This window comes from Sminthopsis crassicaudata, chromosome 1 (assembly GCF_048593235.1).
Source record: "Sminthopsis crassicaudata isolate SCR6 chromosome 1, ASM4859323v1, whole genome shotgun sequence".
NCBI classification, from domain to species: Eukaryota; Metazoa; Chordata; class Mammalia; order Dasyuromorphia; family Dasyuridae; genus Sminthopsis; species Sminthopsis crassicaudata.
Genome location: NC_133617.1, coordinates 50,102,485 through 50,118,497, shown reverse-complemented (window position 1 = coordinate 50,118,497; position 16,013 = coordinate 50,102,485). Strand labels below are relative to the sequence as shown.

Here is a 16,013-nt window from a genome sequence, read left to right as displayed (position 1 = left end):
AGGAAGAATAGATCCTTTAGCAAGTAAAACTTTTATTAAATAAATTTAGGTTCTTTAGACCAGAGAGAGGAGTTTTGGACATTAAGACGATGGTTGTTCTTACCTGTAACATTTGACAGTCACATAGTTCACTCTGGTAGAAGAAACTTGATCTTTGACACAGAATTCAAATCAGATTAACCGAAAATTTCCCAAAGTCTTTTTTTGTTCGTTTGTTTAAAATTAGATAAGTTCAAACTTCATGAAATTACTTGTAGCAGAAATAAGGTACAAATCACGTACGTAATAGATGTCAGGTATAAAAATGGTATTTACAACCAGTAAACATGGACTATAGAAACACACGACTCCCACTCCTGCAGCCTCACGCGCACGCTCACTCGCGCCGGCCACTTGGCCAGTGGCCGCAGAGCCACACGGCCACTCCACCACACTCTTGAAGGGGGTCTGAGGAGCATGGAGGAAGCGGCCTGAGGAGGGCAGAGCATGATGTGGCACCTTGAGGTCCAAGAGAAGCCGGGCAACAGCCCCCGTCTTCCCCCTCGAAGAGCGACTTCTCCCGCCCTCATTTTGCTCTTTTTCTCCTGCTGATGTGCTACCTACAAACGCTTATGCACTCGGGCACGCACACGCACACAGACACACGGATACACGCACACCAATAGGAATGTTCTTGGTACATTATCAAACTCTGGAATCTTGAAACAAGTTCAGAAGATGGTTGTTTTTTTTTTTTTTTTCCGTTTTTTTTCTTTTAGGGTCTTTTGGTAGAAATGAAAGGGGCTGTTTTCAAGTGGTCCAATTTTTATATATCTTAGCCGGATCATCCCCTTGTTTGGGAATGAGACTAACCAAGCTTTGAACTTGGTTCTGTGCTTAAAGTATGGGAATCTATATGGAGAGAAGAGACATATCTGGATAGATACACGTGGGCTGCCTCCTGTATTCTTGGGGAAATATGTTTTGCCCCTTCCTGGCACCAGCCCAGAGAAAGAGCAAGTTGGTGACCAAAGAGTTTCCTTTTATGTTAAACATTCTTGGAGAAAATACCATCCCAAGGGTGTGCTTGGTCAGAGTTTGGACCAGCTGAACACCAACAAGTCTAGGTTTCTTTGTTCTTGACTCCTTCAGTAAAACGGGGGATTGGTTTCCAGGCTGGTATATTCAGAGGCAGGAGGCAGCCAGGGGTTAGGAGAGGGGTGGAATATAGTCCCTTAATTCCCTTCCCCCCAGAAGAAAGATGGAACCCAAGGGCTGAACAGGATAAGGCTATGAAGATGAAGATGTTGGGAAAGACAAAAGTATGAGCAGGGAGGAGGGTTGGGGGTGGGAAGAGTCAAAGGTAATTTTTGTGCCTAAATCCAGGTGCAAGGGAATTCCTATGGGGATGGGATTGAGCCAGAGTCTCACATCCATGGGCCTGCTGGCCCTCCAAGGACTCAAGCTTGCCTAACCAAGCTGGCCTGAAAGCCATCCAAAGATTCTTCAGTGGTTCATCCAGTTGCCGCCATGGTAACAAGATCCTGGAGGTATATAGTGTTGGAGCACTTTCCATCCTTGCTTCTCCAAAAGCCTGAACCTAATACTAAGCAGAGAGAGACCAAGAGGGTGCCTGATTCTTGCTCCCCTTCCGTTTTTCTCTCTGATAATGTTCAGGGCTCATTAAGTTCCTGTTGAGATGACGTAATCCTTCTCCCACAGGCAGAAGTCTCTGCAAAGTTTGGTCCTGTGATTTACTTAAAAAAAAATATATACTGTATATATATATATGTATATATATGAAAGGGTGAGTTTCAAAGTTCTGAGAGTTGTCATGGTGACCTAGAGACACAACAATAAACTTTCTGGTCCACAATGCTTCACTCTTTCCCTGTGTCCTCTCAGGGTGGAGAATCCTTGGTCCCCAAGGGGCCATGTTCTGGTCCCCAGGACATTGTTGGAGCCCCCCATGGGAAGGATCCCCTTGCCATTGCCTTCCAAAGCTGCGTTCCTCTCCAATGTTTCACATTTTTTGGGGGGTGGGGTGTTGCAGGGGGAAAGGAAGGGGAGGGCTGGTGTCAAAAACAGTTTGTAATTTACTGGAATCTCCTGGATCTATATGAAGCTGCAAACCGTCCTCTGGATTTGCCCCTCACCTGATGGAGAAGGAAGGTAAATTATGAGGCATCAGCCTCAGTGGAGCAAGTATGCCTGAGGAGACCTATTATCCCAGATCTGGAACAGAATCAATATGTCTTTTCCCCCGCCATTCTTGCCTCATTCCCAGCCCTGGCTTCCCTTACTCATGGCTCTCAAGAGTGTTAAAGGACAACAGAATCAGTCACAAGCCCACAGTGAAATCTCTCATTACTGTCTTGGGCCAAAGGCCATGAGGATGGAAAGTCCTAATGGAATGAGTGATCTCCATCCAGGCTGCCAAGTATAACAACTCAGTCCTGGACAAGCCAGGTCTCCCAAAAGGCAACTGGCCAGAAATAGATGAATTGCCCTCCATGATGTTAGTCTCTGCTCCTGGTAACTTCTATTTCTAGGGGAAGGCAGTATTACTTTAAGCTTGGACAAGACTGGCCCCATCCCAAGTATTGTAGCAAGTTTTTTGAGACCTCTAGGTAGGTGCTGAGAATACTGGAGGGAGCTGGGTATAATCATTGTAATGAGCCTGAAGCCTTTCCCTCTACTCCTAACTCCCCTTGCCAGAGATGGGCACCTGAAATTTCTCAAAGTCTGTAGGAGTTCCTCCCTCACCCTCCCTGCCTTGCACCCATCATCTTGCCTTTTCAGTGGTCAGGGCCAGGACTAACCACTGTCTTCAGGGCCCGAGACAAAGAATTGCCCCCATGTTTCCAGAAAAGGAAGAGGGGTTTCTTACCTGTGCTATAAGTTCTGTCAGTAAGGGTGGCTGGCATCCTTGGGCCTCTTCAACTGGACCTTCAATCTCTTCATGCCAATCTGAAAGCCATTCATAGCCTGGATGGCCGTCTGGGCACTGGATGGGTTGTCAAAGCTCACAAAACCTGGAAGCCAGAGCCAAGGGAAAAGGGGTGTTAAGTGAGATGAGGGGACTCAAAGCGGGAAGCTCATCCTCTGGCTGTCTGGCTCTTAGCAATAGCACTTAGTGAGGCCATAACCTTTGCCTTCTTTTATTATCTAGCCTTTAAACAAATTGATTCCAGAAATTGGCTCTCCCTGGGAAAAAGAAATGGCAGACAACTTTTTCTTTGCATTTTTGAGGAAAAAAAGTCTTAGAAAGGTAAAAGGGTAAATGAGGTGTCAAACCTGACGCTAATGGTGACAGCAAGTGGCTACAACCTCCCAAGTGCACTCTGAATCAGATTAAAATGACATTGGAAATTACTTAACAAAAGAAATAAAAAGAGACAAAAAAAAGACAAAAATAACATTCTAAAACTAAGTCAATACAAGGGCTGCAGACCTCCTTATGTACCATGTAGTGATCTCCAGTTCTTTTTGAGTTTGATTGAACTGGTAGAGAGAGACATTGACTGGGAATAGAACATCCATTTTCCCATTCCCGCTCTGCTCTTACTTTAAGGTTGGGCAAAGCCATTACTTTATCTGGGTCTTGGTTTTATGAAGAGAATACTTTGTATTGCCCACCTATCTGGCACTGAAGGATCAAAGCAATTTGTAAACTATAAAATGCTATCAACATATGAGTTTTTGCCAGTGGGCATCTTGTCTAAGGTAAATGACTGGTAAGCTAAGGTTAGGTTTAACCCTAGTCCTTGAACTTTAGACTTCCGGCTTTGATCTCTGTGTGTGATGCTCCACTATCTCTCAAGGTATTGATAAGTGTAGTCTCTCATCAGTCTAATCTCTTAAATGGGTTTATAATGGGATCCCCCCCAAAAGCCATCATGTTTCACATATACCAATCAATTCCTCTCCTATCCTCCAATGATCACTGATTTCCTGCCCCAGCTCCTCTGTTGTAATTTTTTTAAGAAAAAAAATTATTTCATTCAATATTTCACAATTACATGTATTTTTCTTAACAATCATTCCAAAAAATTTGAGTTCCAAAATATCTCCTGCTCTCCTACCCCTCCCCCACCATTCAGGATCAAATTTGATTTTGATTATCCAGTGAATTAAGTAATTCCATGTGAAGCACAAGCTTTCTGCTTCTGCCACATAATATTTAGAAAAAAAATTATCAAGCTGAGTAAGTAGAAATAACTCAGAGGGCAGCTATGTAGCACAGTGTTCTGAAATCAGGAGCACTAGTTCTGAAATCAGGAGGACCTGAGTTCAAATGTGGCTTCAGATTATTAACACTTCCTAGCTGTGTGACCCTGGGCAAGTCACTTAATCCCAATTGCTTCAGAAAAAAAGAAGAAGAAGAAGAAGAAGAAGAAGAAGAAGAAGAAGAAGAAGAAGAAGAAAAATAACTTTGGGGCTCTTCATGTTTATTCTGTGCTATTTAGCAGGGTCTGTTAATTAAGCCTTAAAAAAATCTGTGGAGGGAGTTTCCTGTCATTGAGGGTGCCCAAGAAAGGGTCATTTGTAGAAAAGAATCATGCATTAAGTGAGATGGTGGACCAGCTAACCTCTGAAATCTCAAATTTCATTCAGCCAAAGACCAAACACCCCTTTCATCTGATGTCCCCTCTTAAACCCTTCCATGGTCCTCACCTTAGCTTCCACTCTATCACCCTTTCCTCCTTGTTCTCTCAACTTGTGCTCTGCCTTTAGTCACCTCCCTTCTCCTCCTTGACCCTCTCACTGACCAGTTTACCTGTGGCCTGACCCATAATCCCTTTCTCCCCTCATTCAAATGCTGTATCCAGATCACCAAATCCAACCTTAGATTATGTTCTGCCTTCATCTTATTAATCCCTATTGATATATTGCTGAAAAAAAGGATGCTTTCATTTTCCAAAACTGAATCCACAGCAAAATTGTATCCTATAATTTTGACTGGGTCCTTGTGCTGCACTGAAATTCTTTTATTCCTCCCTGACTGATTATACCCTTCACAATGACTACTCCAAACCCTTTCATTTCTCAGGCTGTCTCTCTCTCTCTCTCTCTCTCTCTCTCTCTCTCTCTCTCTCTCTCTCTCTCTCTCTCTCTCTCTCTCTCTCTCTCTCTCTCTCTCTGCCACCCCGTCTGTCCTCTCTAGCAGAGGCCCTTGCTTCCGCTTTTATTGAGAAAATAAAAGTTGGTCCCAATGGATTCTGCTCCTCTATGCCATATCTCTGCATCATTCCTCATTCTCTCCTTGGCTCCAGATCTCACAAAGAGATGATGCTTCTCACTAAGGCCGACCTTTCTTACATGCTGGATCATTTCCTCTGAGTTTGCTTACTCAGATGTTTCCTATCTCTCATCTTCAGGCTCTCCTTTCCTGCTACATAAACAAATGTTCAAGTTTCCCCATCCTTTAAAAATACTTATTTTCACTCTGGCACTTTCTCAAGCTTCTATTTTATATCTCTTTTCCCTTTAAGCAGCTTGGTGGTACAGTGGATAGACTACTGGATTTGGAGACAGGAAATACTGTGCTAGACTATAACTGAATGATTTGCAAGTCATTTAATCTTAAAGTGCCTCAGTTTCTTCATTTGCAAAATGGGTATGATATCAATACTTATCTCCTACGGTTTTTTTGAGGATTAAATAAACTATCTGTAAAGTGTTTTATAAGTCTCAAGGTGCTAGATTAATGCATTTCACCATTAAACTCCTAGAAAGACTACACTTGATTCTTCCTCATCGCTCCTTCTTACTCCTTATATTTAACTTTCCAACCCTTCCCACTTAATGGAAACTTAATCTCCAGTGTATCAGTGATCTCTTAACTACTGAATCTGATAGCCCTTTCCCAGTCATCATCTTAAAAGCTTTTGGTTGTTACTAATCCTCTTCCCCTGGAAATGTACCTCTTCTGGCTCCCTTCATCCTTCTCTGGTAACTCTTTAGGCCCCTTTGCCCAATTGAACCAAATAAACATCTCCTAAGCCCTTGCCATGTGTCCCAAGGTAGCAGGGCTACAGACAAAAAGGAAACAATCCCTGCCCTCAAGGAGCTTACAATTTATATAAATATATATCAATTTATATATTTATTATATATATATCTATATTTACACAGAGACAAATATACTTTGTGTATCAGTTTGTGATAGCAACTTCAAAGGGAGAAGGGGACAAATGACCAGAGGAATCAGGAAAGGCCTTTGTAGAAGGTAGTGATGGTCTCAAAGTTGTGCTTTGAAGAAAGGAATTATATGAGACATGGGGTCTACTTATACATTATAATTGAGGTAGAAGACAGAAAAAATGTCTTGTACAGAACATAGTGAGCAGACCAGAATGACTTGAGTGGACTTGCAAGGAGAGTATAGGAAATTATATTGGATAAGTGGCCACCATATTGTGGAGAGCTTTCTGTGCCAAGCAAAGAAGTTTGTATTTTATCCTCAAATAGGAAGCCACTGAAAAGTTTTGAAGAAGGGGGAGGGGAGTTCTTTGGTCAGAATGGTATTTTGGGAATAGCAATTCAGCAGCTGTTGTGGAGGCTGAATTGAAAAGGAAAGATAGAAAGCAGAGGGACAGTTGGGAGATTTTTTGCAATAATCCAGGCCAGAGATGATAAGGGCTTAAATTAAGCTAAGGGATATATGAGTAAAGAGAAAGATATGTATGGAGGAGATAATGGAGACTTATTATTCAAAGGACTTGGCATCTGATTGGATGAGTGTTGAGGGAAAGGGAAGCATTGGGTCTATAAGGGACCTGGGTTCAAATATCATCTCTGATGCTTCCTACCCATGTAATCTTAGGCAAGTGAACCAACCTCTCTGGTTAGTTTCCTTACCTGCAAGGTGAAGCCTAAATGGCTTTTAAGTTCTTTTCCAGTGCTGTAATGTTATGACTCCAAAGTTGTAAATCTGGGTCCTCGAAGAACAGAGGAAATAGGGAAAATGGGAAGTAGTAGGTTTGGGGGGAAGATAAATTGGGTTTTGGACCTATGTTTGAGATGTCAGTGGCGTGTGCAGTAGTTGGCTGATGATATTGAAAGAGAATATATAGATTTGGGAATTATCTACAGAGAACTGAGTTAAGGAATGTTATGAGTTCAACAAAAAGAGTAGCAAAAGAGAAAACCAAGCCAAAGTTTCCAAACACCAACATCTGTAAAGGAGATTGAAAAGGAGGAAAACTAAGGGACAGTTGTGTCATGGCAAGGGAAGAGAGTGTCCAGGAGGATGAGTTTAACAATGTCAAAACTGCATTGAAGTTCGATGGAATTGCCATCCATTTCCTACTCAGCACATGCAAGAAATAAGGCTCTATCCTGATCTGTCTTCCTATATTCTCTTGATCATTTGTCTTTGCTATTCAGATGGCTTCCAAATTCAGAAAAAAGTAGGATATATTTTTATATAAAAAGATGGATATTGATAGAAACTATCACTATTTCCCAGGAAACTTAACAGATATAAATTAATAGCCACAAGATGATCCCCTAAGTCAAAACACTTGATCTCTTTACCAAGTTCATATATATGTATGTATTAAGAGAAAGGGAAAAGAGAGAGAGAGGAGAGAAAGAGATGAGAGAGACAGACAGAGAGACAGGGGGGGGAGAGAGAGAGACAGAGACAGAGAGAGACAGAGACAGAGAGAGAGAGAGAGAGAGAGAGAGAGAGAGAAAGAGAGAGAGAGAGAGAGAGAGAGAGAGAGAGAGAGAGAGAGAGAGAGAGAGAGAGAGAGAGAGCAGCCAATAGTCATTTAGAAGAATTCATTTGTAGAACTTTGGTGGAAGATACAGATTGGCATAGTAGAGTAGGTACAACCAAGTAGACCTGTGTTCAAATTTCACCTTTTAATACTAACTAGCTTGTGACTCCTAGCAAATCGCTTTCTCTCAGATCCTTGTCAAATGATGTTATACGTGATGATCTCTAAGAACCTTTGTGCTTTATGATTTTCTAAGAAAGGCACTGTGGTCTCCAATAGGGAGGTGTGAGGAAAGAAAAAATTACAAAAAGCTTGGTGAGAAACCTCATTAAACCAGGCCATCCTGAGAGCATTTAAAGATGAAACTGGAATAAATATAAATTAATAAAAAGATGCAAAAGAAGATTATAACTTCTCCCATCACGACAATAGGATTTGGACTCTCATATCACTCTGCTATATGAGAAAGTAGAAAAATAGTAAAGAAAGAAAAAATGGAAAGACTAGCTGGTTTAGTAGATCTTTGCTGAAAATCTAGCTAGGTAATGTGATTAGATTAGTTAGTCTGAAAAACCTAGAGAAACCTGACTTTGAATCTAGCCTTAGATACTTACTAGCTGGGTCATCCTGGTCAAGATACTTGATCTCTGCCTCAGTTTCCTCATCTGTAAAAAGAGAATAATAGCACCTATCTCCCAGGGGTTTTGTGAGAATAGATTCAATTTGTATAGCATTAATCCAGTGTCTGGCACATGGGAGGCTGCTTAATAAATCATTCCTTCCTGAAGGTGACACAATTTTGAAGACACTAAGGGATCAATTATTGAGGTAGAGATACCAAATCCCTAGGAAAAAAGTACAAACATTATTACTTAAAGGCAACATGGTATAGTAGAAAGGGTGCAGAATTTGGTTCAGAGCTCAAATTCTGATTCTGTCACTTACTACATTGGATAAGTTTGTGCATATCTTCAATTTTCTCATTCCTCGATGATAGGGGGTAGACTAGATCTCAAAGTTACTTTCCAAATCTAAGCCTAAACTTATAATGCAACTGAAAAAAGCTGACCATGAAAATATGTATGCATATATGCATATGTATACATACTACATAGGAACATGTACACACTATATGGGTGTACACATGCTATCACCAGAAGTAGATAGTATGTGTATATTACATATATGGGGTATGAGGTAAGAAGCAGATCTCTCTTATGGCCTTCTATAAAGCCTTCCACATATTGCTCCCACTTCTCTCTCTAGGCTGATTTCATGGAATTCACCTGCATGTGCTCCCACCACCTTAGCCTATCAGCTGCTTCTCAAAGTCCAGTTCTGGTCTCTCTCCTCCGTCCCTCTGTGCCTCCCCGCCCCCCTCTTGGAATCCCTAGCTTCCTTCAAGCCTCTGCTCAGGTACCACCACCTACAAGAAGCCTTCCTTGATCTATCCCTTTGACCCCATAATTGTCAGCGTTCTTTTCCCTCCTAAAATTATTTTGTCCTTATGCCCTCATTGAAAACGTTAAGTCATCCCTCCCAATTTCATATGGTCTGTTTGATAAGAATGTCCTCTAAAACTTGTTTGACAGTAGGTAGCCACTGTTCAGATCTCTGGAGCCCTCTGTGAGTCTGTTCATTTAACTAGCTCCTCCTAACTGTTCTAGCCCATATCTTTCCATCTTGGTTGCAATCCTGGGCCAATATTCCTAGGTTCTATGACTCACAATAACATAGAATCTTAGATTTAGAGCTAGCTAGAATAAACTCACCTGATCAAAAGCTGACAAGACTTTGGAGAGCATCTATTCCACCCTCTCCACTCCCCCACCCCATTTTAGCTTATTCCTTTCCTACTCTTATCTTTGGTGATCATTTTTACCCTTTCTCTTAAGTGCTAATAAAAAAGCTTTTTAAGAAATTTCTCTTTGGGGCTCAAAGGCATCTAAGAAAAACACCACCCGGTACAAGAGAATAAAGCAGAAAGAGGTCTGATGCCCCGGCAGTTTTAGGATGACAGCTATTGAGAGAGACAGGTTAGTGGAACAAAACACAGCGAGAGCCAAGCCTATCTGGGAATCCCAAGAGTGGATTCCTTTCTTGTCCCTCTCTTGGCTGCCCATCGCTGCAGATCCAAGCCTTGGGTATGTATGATTTCCATCATCAGCATCCCCAAGGGTGTGCGTGCCCTTATTCAAGTGGAAAAGACTTCTGTAGGACATTCTAGTGGGAAGGTGGATGGAGGTGAGGTTCATGATGGTCTGGAACTGGACATGTTGAGTCTGGGGAAGGAAGGCTTAGGAGAGAGCCGAAGACTCCTAGGTCAGAGCTGAGAGTGGCCGCAGGGTACAGCTAGTCCAATGCTTTTCTCTGACATTCGCCCTTGGAGAAAACAGTGATGTGCTCTACAGTGAGGATTGTGACCGCATTTTCAGGACAACATCCCTTGAAGGAGCTCATCCCAAGGACAGAGAAAGAGTTAAACCATGCAAAATAAGACCAGTTGTTGGAATGGGAACTGTTTAACTTGGAGCAGACTGGGGGGCATGGTGAGGAGAGGAAGGAGGATGTTTTCTTCCATGAACTGAAAGGCCATTCCATTGTGGGACAGAGATCTCAGAGGGCACAACTAGGAGTTATAGGTGCTCATATTTTCCCTATCATCTGGAATGTCTTTCCAGCCCCATTCTCATCTTCCCCTTTTCTTGTCCAATTCTTCCCCATTCCTCAAGGCATAAGGCATTCTTCTCTGGCACTCTGCCTGGATACCCAGCTGTATATGATCTCTCCTAAGCTCTCATAATACTTTACTCCACTTCTGTTTACATTAAATGTCCAATAACTTTCAGCATTTCAGCCATGAACTCTTTAAGAACTGGGTCTCAGTCTCCCTCAGTGACGGGCCCAGCCCTTTGCCCACAAGAGGTATCATGCTAGTTGGCTGATGGCTGAAGGAATAGAGATTGGAGCTATGAGGAGATTGGGTTTGGTCTCCCTCTAGTGTGGGGGCCAGTCCCTAGATCCATGGTCTGTTGCTGGGGTGGGAAGGTGGCTTACCGAAGCACTTGCTCTGGTTAGTGGCTCTGTCCATGAACACCTTGGAGGAGATGATGTTGCCGAAAGGCAGGAACATTTGCATCAGCTCACTGTCTCCAAACTCCTGGGGGAGGTGGTAGATAAACAGGTTACAGCCTTCGGGACCTGCAGGTAGGGGGAGAGAAAGACATAAAGCCCCCAAGGAGAGAAGATGGGACCCCACTAGGATCCTGAGCATCAGGTCATAAGGAGGGCAGTGTATCCATTCAAGGCACAAAGACAAGCAATCTTCAGGAAGGAAAAAGAGCCTCTATCTGGGTGAACCAAGCCCCTAGAAAATCCTCAACTACTCACATCCTGCTACTGGAAGGCACTGGGTCAGCGTTATGTTCTGGATTTTAGGTTTTGCTAGAAAGTAAGGCAAAAATGCCAGTCACTCACTAATATGCAAAGCACCTTGCATAATAAATTTTAATCCCTTCCACCTTTAAATTGGGAATATTTTAGGGTTTCTCATTTCCCCCCCAGTCCCCACCAGAACCCAAGGTGGGAAATGGAGCAATAGAAGCCAACAGGGAGACCCAGGCTGGTGTCTTCCCTATATTCTGCCATCCAGAACCTACATGCATTGCCAATGATGGAGCACAAGAGAGTTTGGAATTTGGACGTAGGGAAAGTGGTGGCTTGTTGTACGGACTCCAAATAGGTGCCCTGCACTGCACCCCTTGAAACAATATCAATTTTGGTATCATGGGAAGAACACAAGTTCAAGACCTGGATTCAAATCTCTGTTCTACTTGTAACCTTGAGTTTGTATTCCCCTTTACTGAGTCTCAACTTTCCTTACCCATAAAATGAAAGGGTTGGATTAAATGATCACTAAGGCGCTTGGTGGTTCATTTGGATCATTTGGGTCCTTCTTGGATTCACCAGATAGGTGCATCAGAGTGTTGCTAAGTGTTTGGTCTTAATTTGATAGATTCAGGATGCCTAAGTCTGATTTCTGGGTTACAAGCTGGATAATGCTAGCCCAAGTTCTCTGGGTTTCAGGACTATCACCTGTCAAATGGAGATAATATCCTATCCCCTCATAGACTTCATAAGATAACAAACATCCTAGGGGATCCTTAGCTTAGAAGGTTCATGTGTCCAAAGAACTGTCTTCTTTCAACATGGAACCTCTGTTAGCCAGTACCACATAAAATGGCCCCAGATAACATATCCTGCTACAATGAAATTAGGCCTGGTCTAAAAGAAATCAGGATGTGGGCCCAGGAACATTTATACAAAAACTATAAAAAGGTACATATTTCTCAAGGGATTCTGGGAAAAACTGACCCATCTATAATGGTAGGGAAAGGTTAAAGTTACTTTCTAGGCCAGATGGTTTAGGCTTGTGGTATGTTTAAGGGGTATTGTGCATAACCTTCCTGGAGGTGTAATTATTCAGGGTCTTAGGAGGGGGGAAGTGGCAGAGGACACTTTCCTTTCCTCTGCTGACATGTTATGGCCAGCTCCTATCTCATTCCTCCTGCCTTTGACTTGAAGTGACCTCTCCTTCCTTTGTACACTATAAGACATTACTTTCATTTTTTTCTCAGCCCTCTTCTAAACTGTGAGCTCTCCAGGTTCAGGGGGAATTATCTTAGCCACCTCTGGTTCTGTGTGTCAGGCAGCCCAGCCAGTGAATTGAATCTGTGATCTCATTTTATCCTCAGGGATTATTTTCATTTTATAGGGGAGGAAACTCAGTTTCATTAGAGGGAAAGAACTTGTTTTGGGTTCCCAAGATAGAGTGAGAATATAAACTAATGCTTTCATGTTGGCAGGAGCAGGAAGGGCCCAGGCTAGTCTCACCTTCTCGCTGCTGCTGCTGCTGGATGATGGGCGGAGGCTGTGGGACACTGTGGGCAATGGGAGTGATGGCCGCAGTGGGATACATTGCTGTGGAGAGGGAGACAGAGTGTAAGGCACCAAATGAAACTAGGTAAGAGGCTGCTGGGCAACGGGGTGGTGTGTCTACCTGTGTACTGCTGGACTCCTGAGAACGCTGGGTGGAGGGTCTCAGCCATTGAGGGACTCTGAGCTGGAGAAGAAACCCAGGGCTGAGGATGACCGTGAAGAAGGGGAGGCATCCTCTCCATCCTGTGCCCCTTCCTCCCCCATCCCTACCCTGACCACCATTGGTCACTCTGGGGTTTGTCAGCTGGGCCATTTGAAGAGACCCTTCATCCCTCACTGGGTTACCTGGGTAGGGCACAAGGCCATTGGCATATACAGTTTCTAGAGCTGGATGCCCACCGGGGAAAGGCACCACACCTGCAAAGCCGTTGGTGATGGGGGTGACAAGACCCGGCACAGCTGCTGTGCCGAGGAGTGGTGGCGAGTGCAGCCCTAGGAAAGGGAGGAAGTCAAGGATTGCGATCATCAGTGGGGGCCCACCCACTCATCCCCCAGCCCTGTGGCTTTCCAGCGCGGAAATCCCCCGGCTGACCACTAGTTTTGGTATACTGTGCTCACTGGGGGTCCAAGATTCCATCTAGTCTTCTAGACTTCCCTCGTTTCATAGAGGGGAAAATTGAGGTCCAGAGATGGGAAAGGACTTGGCTCATGCAGCCAGGGAACATGAGAAATGAGAGGTTTTGCTCCTAGGACCGCAGGGACCCCTGCACACTCTCAGCTCCCCAGGGCCCGTGCTGGCCACTTACCAGACGCCGGGGTGATGGGTGTGGCCGGAATCCCGTTGAGACTCACGGCACCAATCTGCTGGATGTGGCAGGGGGAGAAGGCCACACCTGGGCTCAGGTAGCTGCCATGGGAGGTGGACAGCACTGTGGTTTGCTGCTGCATAAGCTGGAGCCAGACAGGACAAGCTGATGTGACAGTGGCCAGAACGGTTCTTTCCCCTCTTCCCCCTCATTTCCTCTCCTCCCGCCTCCCCCTTCCCCGGGGGCCAAGGGGACAGGACCAAAGGTTCTCCAAGCAGCAGGCTTGTTGCTTCAAAGGGCATGGGTGGGTCTGCCCGGCTCCACAGTCCTGCTACTTTTCTGTCTGACCACAAGAGGGCATTAGACTCCATCAAGAGTGGGGCTGGCAGGGCTGAGGGACCGAGCCACACGGCCCGTTAGCCAGGTGCTCCCTCCTCCACTTGCACCCTCCATCACCCAACAACGGTCTCAGCTTGTCTCCTGGCCCGTCTTCAGCTGCGTCTCCCCAGAGGGCCGTGCACGCTCGTGTCGGGTGGGCGTGGGTGAGGGGTCCGGCTCATTCGCCCTGGGCACTGGCCCGCTCCCAGCAGCCTCCTGTTCTCTCCCACCTGTGTCTTCTGACCTGGTTCCAGGGGCAGGCGTCCGATGAGGTGTCGGAATGGAGCATCCCATGGGACCAGGGCTCAGTGTGGTGGAGAGGGAGCCCAGTGCTCCTGTCCCCAGGGAACACCCCGCCCCCCATCTCCACTTTCTATTTCTACTCTTCTCCTCCCATCCTCTCGAGAAGGGAATCACAAAACAAAAAGATGGAGGGAGGCGAACAGACTCGGAAAAGAGACTGAGAGGAGCTGGTCAGAGACAGACAGACAAGCTGACAGAACCAGGGAGGGAAATCAAGCTAGAGGAAAAGAGACTTAAGGAGAGAGAAACTGAGGCAGAGAAAACTGGGTCGACAGGGATGGGAGGGGAGAAACAGGGGCTCAGTGGGAAACAAGATGGGTCCAGGGAATAGAGAGGTGCTGGCAGGGATGGAAAGAAAGTCAAGAGACAGACAAAGCTGAGGCTATAGGGGCAGGAGGAAGGGAAGCAAGAGGAAGAGAGACAGACATTACTGCTGAGGGAGAGGGATACTCACAGCCTGTGCATAGGCACTGTAGGGGCTGAAGGGCAGTGTAAGGGATGGCGTGAAGATGCCCAGCTGGCCCACCATCTGCTGCATTCTCCGAAGGGTCCTCTCCTTGTCTGTGTCTGCGAACTTCACTACCAGGCTGGAGGAGGCGCCCTGGGCAAGTGGCAAGGGCCAGGGAAAGAGAGGGGCAGCAAGGAGCCTGGGCCAGGCAACGCCTGTACCTCCCCCCCCCATGGCCAGCCCATGGAGACCACACACACACACACACACACACACACACTGCATCTTGTATCCATCTAGGATCAAGCCTCTGTTCTACCACTGCCCAAGGCTGGGCGGTCCAGGGCCAAGAGAACCATTCCCACACAGAGCGACTGGGAGGCAGCTAGTGAAATGGCGGGTGGCAAGAAAGAACCCCCAGGCAAACACTGACATGGCCACAAGACAAAGGACCGCACAGTGATGGAGTCATGCAGGCGGTGACCACACATCTTCTCCAGCAGGAGATCCACAGAAAGGAAGAGGGAGGGGGACACAGTCTCAGGCTCCATCATACACAGATCTCTCATAGGATTTCAGGGTGGGAAATGGCCTGAGACCAAGTCTAACCCTGTTTTATAGAGGGGGAAACTGAGGCTCAGATTAAGAAAAAGGATTTGTCCAAGATCGTTCAATAAGATGAGGAAGAACTGGGAAGAGAACCCAGGTACTCTGGCAATCTTTTTCTTCCAGGCTAAGCATGGATCCCAGTCCCTTTCCCTTCATACCAACAACTATCTTGGAATGCGGTTTTAGACAGGGTCAGAGCAGAGCCTCCATCCCCGCCTGCTTAACTCCAGTGACAGACCTTGCCTGATCAGCTCCTATTCCCTTGTGGCCCGCGTGGATGGTCAGAAGGTATTCTTTACTTGGACACTTACTACCCATCACCCAGTTCTGCCCTAGGCTGAGACCAAGTAGAACAGGTCTATTTATTTCATAAATGGCCTTTCCATTATTGGACGATCATGACCTTGGTAGCTTGAAGATTTCTGCATTTCTGAATGAATATTCCTGGCTCCTTCCAGCTCTGTAAGCAGGACTTTTGCACAAGGCTCCTAACCAGCCTGCCTGCCTTCAGTTATTCCTTTTATGATCTTTTTTTTTTTTTTTTTTTTTTTTTTTTTTTTTTTTTTTGCACCAATAACCAGTTATCTTTCTAAATCCCAGCCCTGATCATGTTTCTACTCTGTTCATCTGCCATTCCTTAGTCATCCATGACTAAGGAAGCCCAGACTTTGATCGGACACTCAAGGCCCTCTCTGATCTTCCTCTACTTTTCCTCTCCAGCCTCGTTCCATCTGCCTGCCAGGTACCATCAGCTCCAGCGCATGTGGACTGTTTGATAGCTCCTGAAGACATCATACTCTTTCCCACTGTAGATCTTTGTTC

General features: G+C 45.2%; 1 protein-coding gene across 4 annotated transcripts in view; it reads right to left on the bottom strand.

Moving 5' to 3' along the window:
* Positions 1 to 699: 699 nt before the first annotated feature.
* CELF5 (CUGBP Elav-like family member 5) overlaps positions 700 to 16,013 on the bottom strand; it is a 71,826-nt gene continuing 56,512 nt past the window's right edge. The window contains exons 6-15 of one of the 4 annotated variants that reach the window (XM_074302167.1): positions 14,589 to 14,735; positions 13,454 to 13,598; positions 12,993 to 13,139; positions 12,769 to 12,831; positions 12,603 to 12,689; positions 11,100 to 11,153; positions 10,767 to 10,910; positions 8,324 to 8,374; positions 2,870 to 3,014; positions 700 to 2,135 (exon numbers count right to left, since the gene is read on the bottom strand). In XM_074302167.1, coding sequence (XP_074158268.1) covers positions 2,887 to 3,014; positions 8,324 to 8,374; positions 10,767 to 10,910; positions 11,100 to 11,153; positions 12,603 to 12,689; positions 12,769 to 12,831; positions 12,993 to 13,139; positions 13,454 to 13,598; positions 14,589 to 14,735 — 966 coding nt within the window. In that variant the 3' untranslated portion in view covers positions 700 to 2,135; positions 2,870 to 2,886. The remainder of the gene's footprint in view (positions 2,136 to 2,869; positions 3,015 to 8,323; positions 8,375 to 10,766; positions 10,911 to 11,099; positions 11,154 to 12,602; positions 12,690 to 12,768; positions 12,832 to 12,992; positions 13,140 to 13,453; positions 13,599 to 14,588; positions 14,736 to 16,013) is intronic. The other 3 variants (XM_074302169.1, XM_074302170.1, XM_074302174.1) reach the window with 3 other exon arrangements.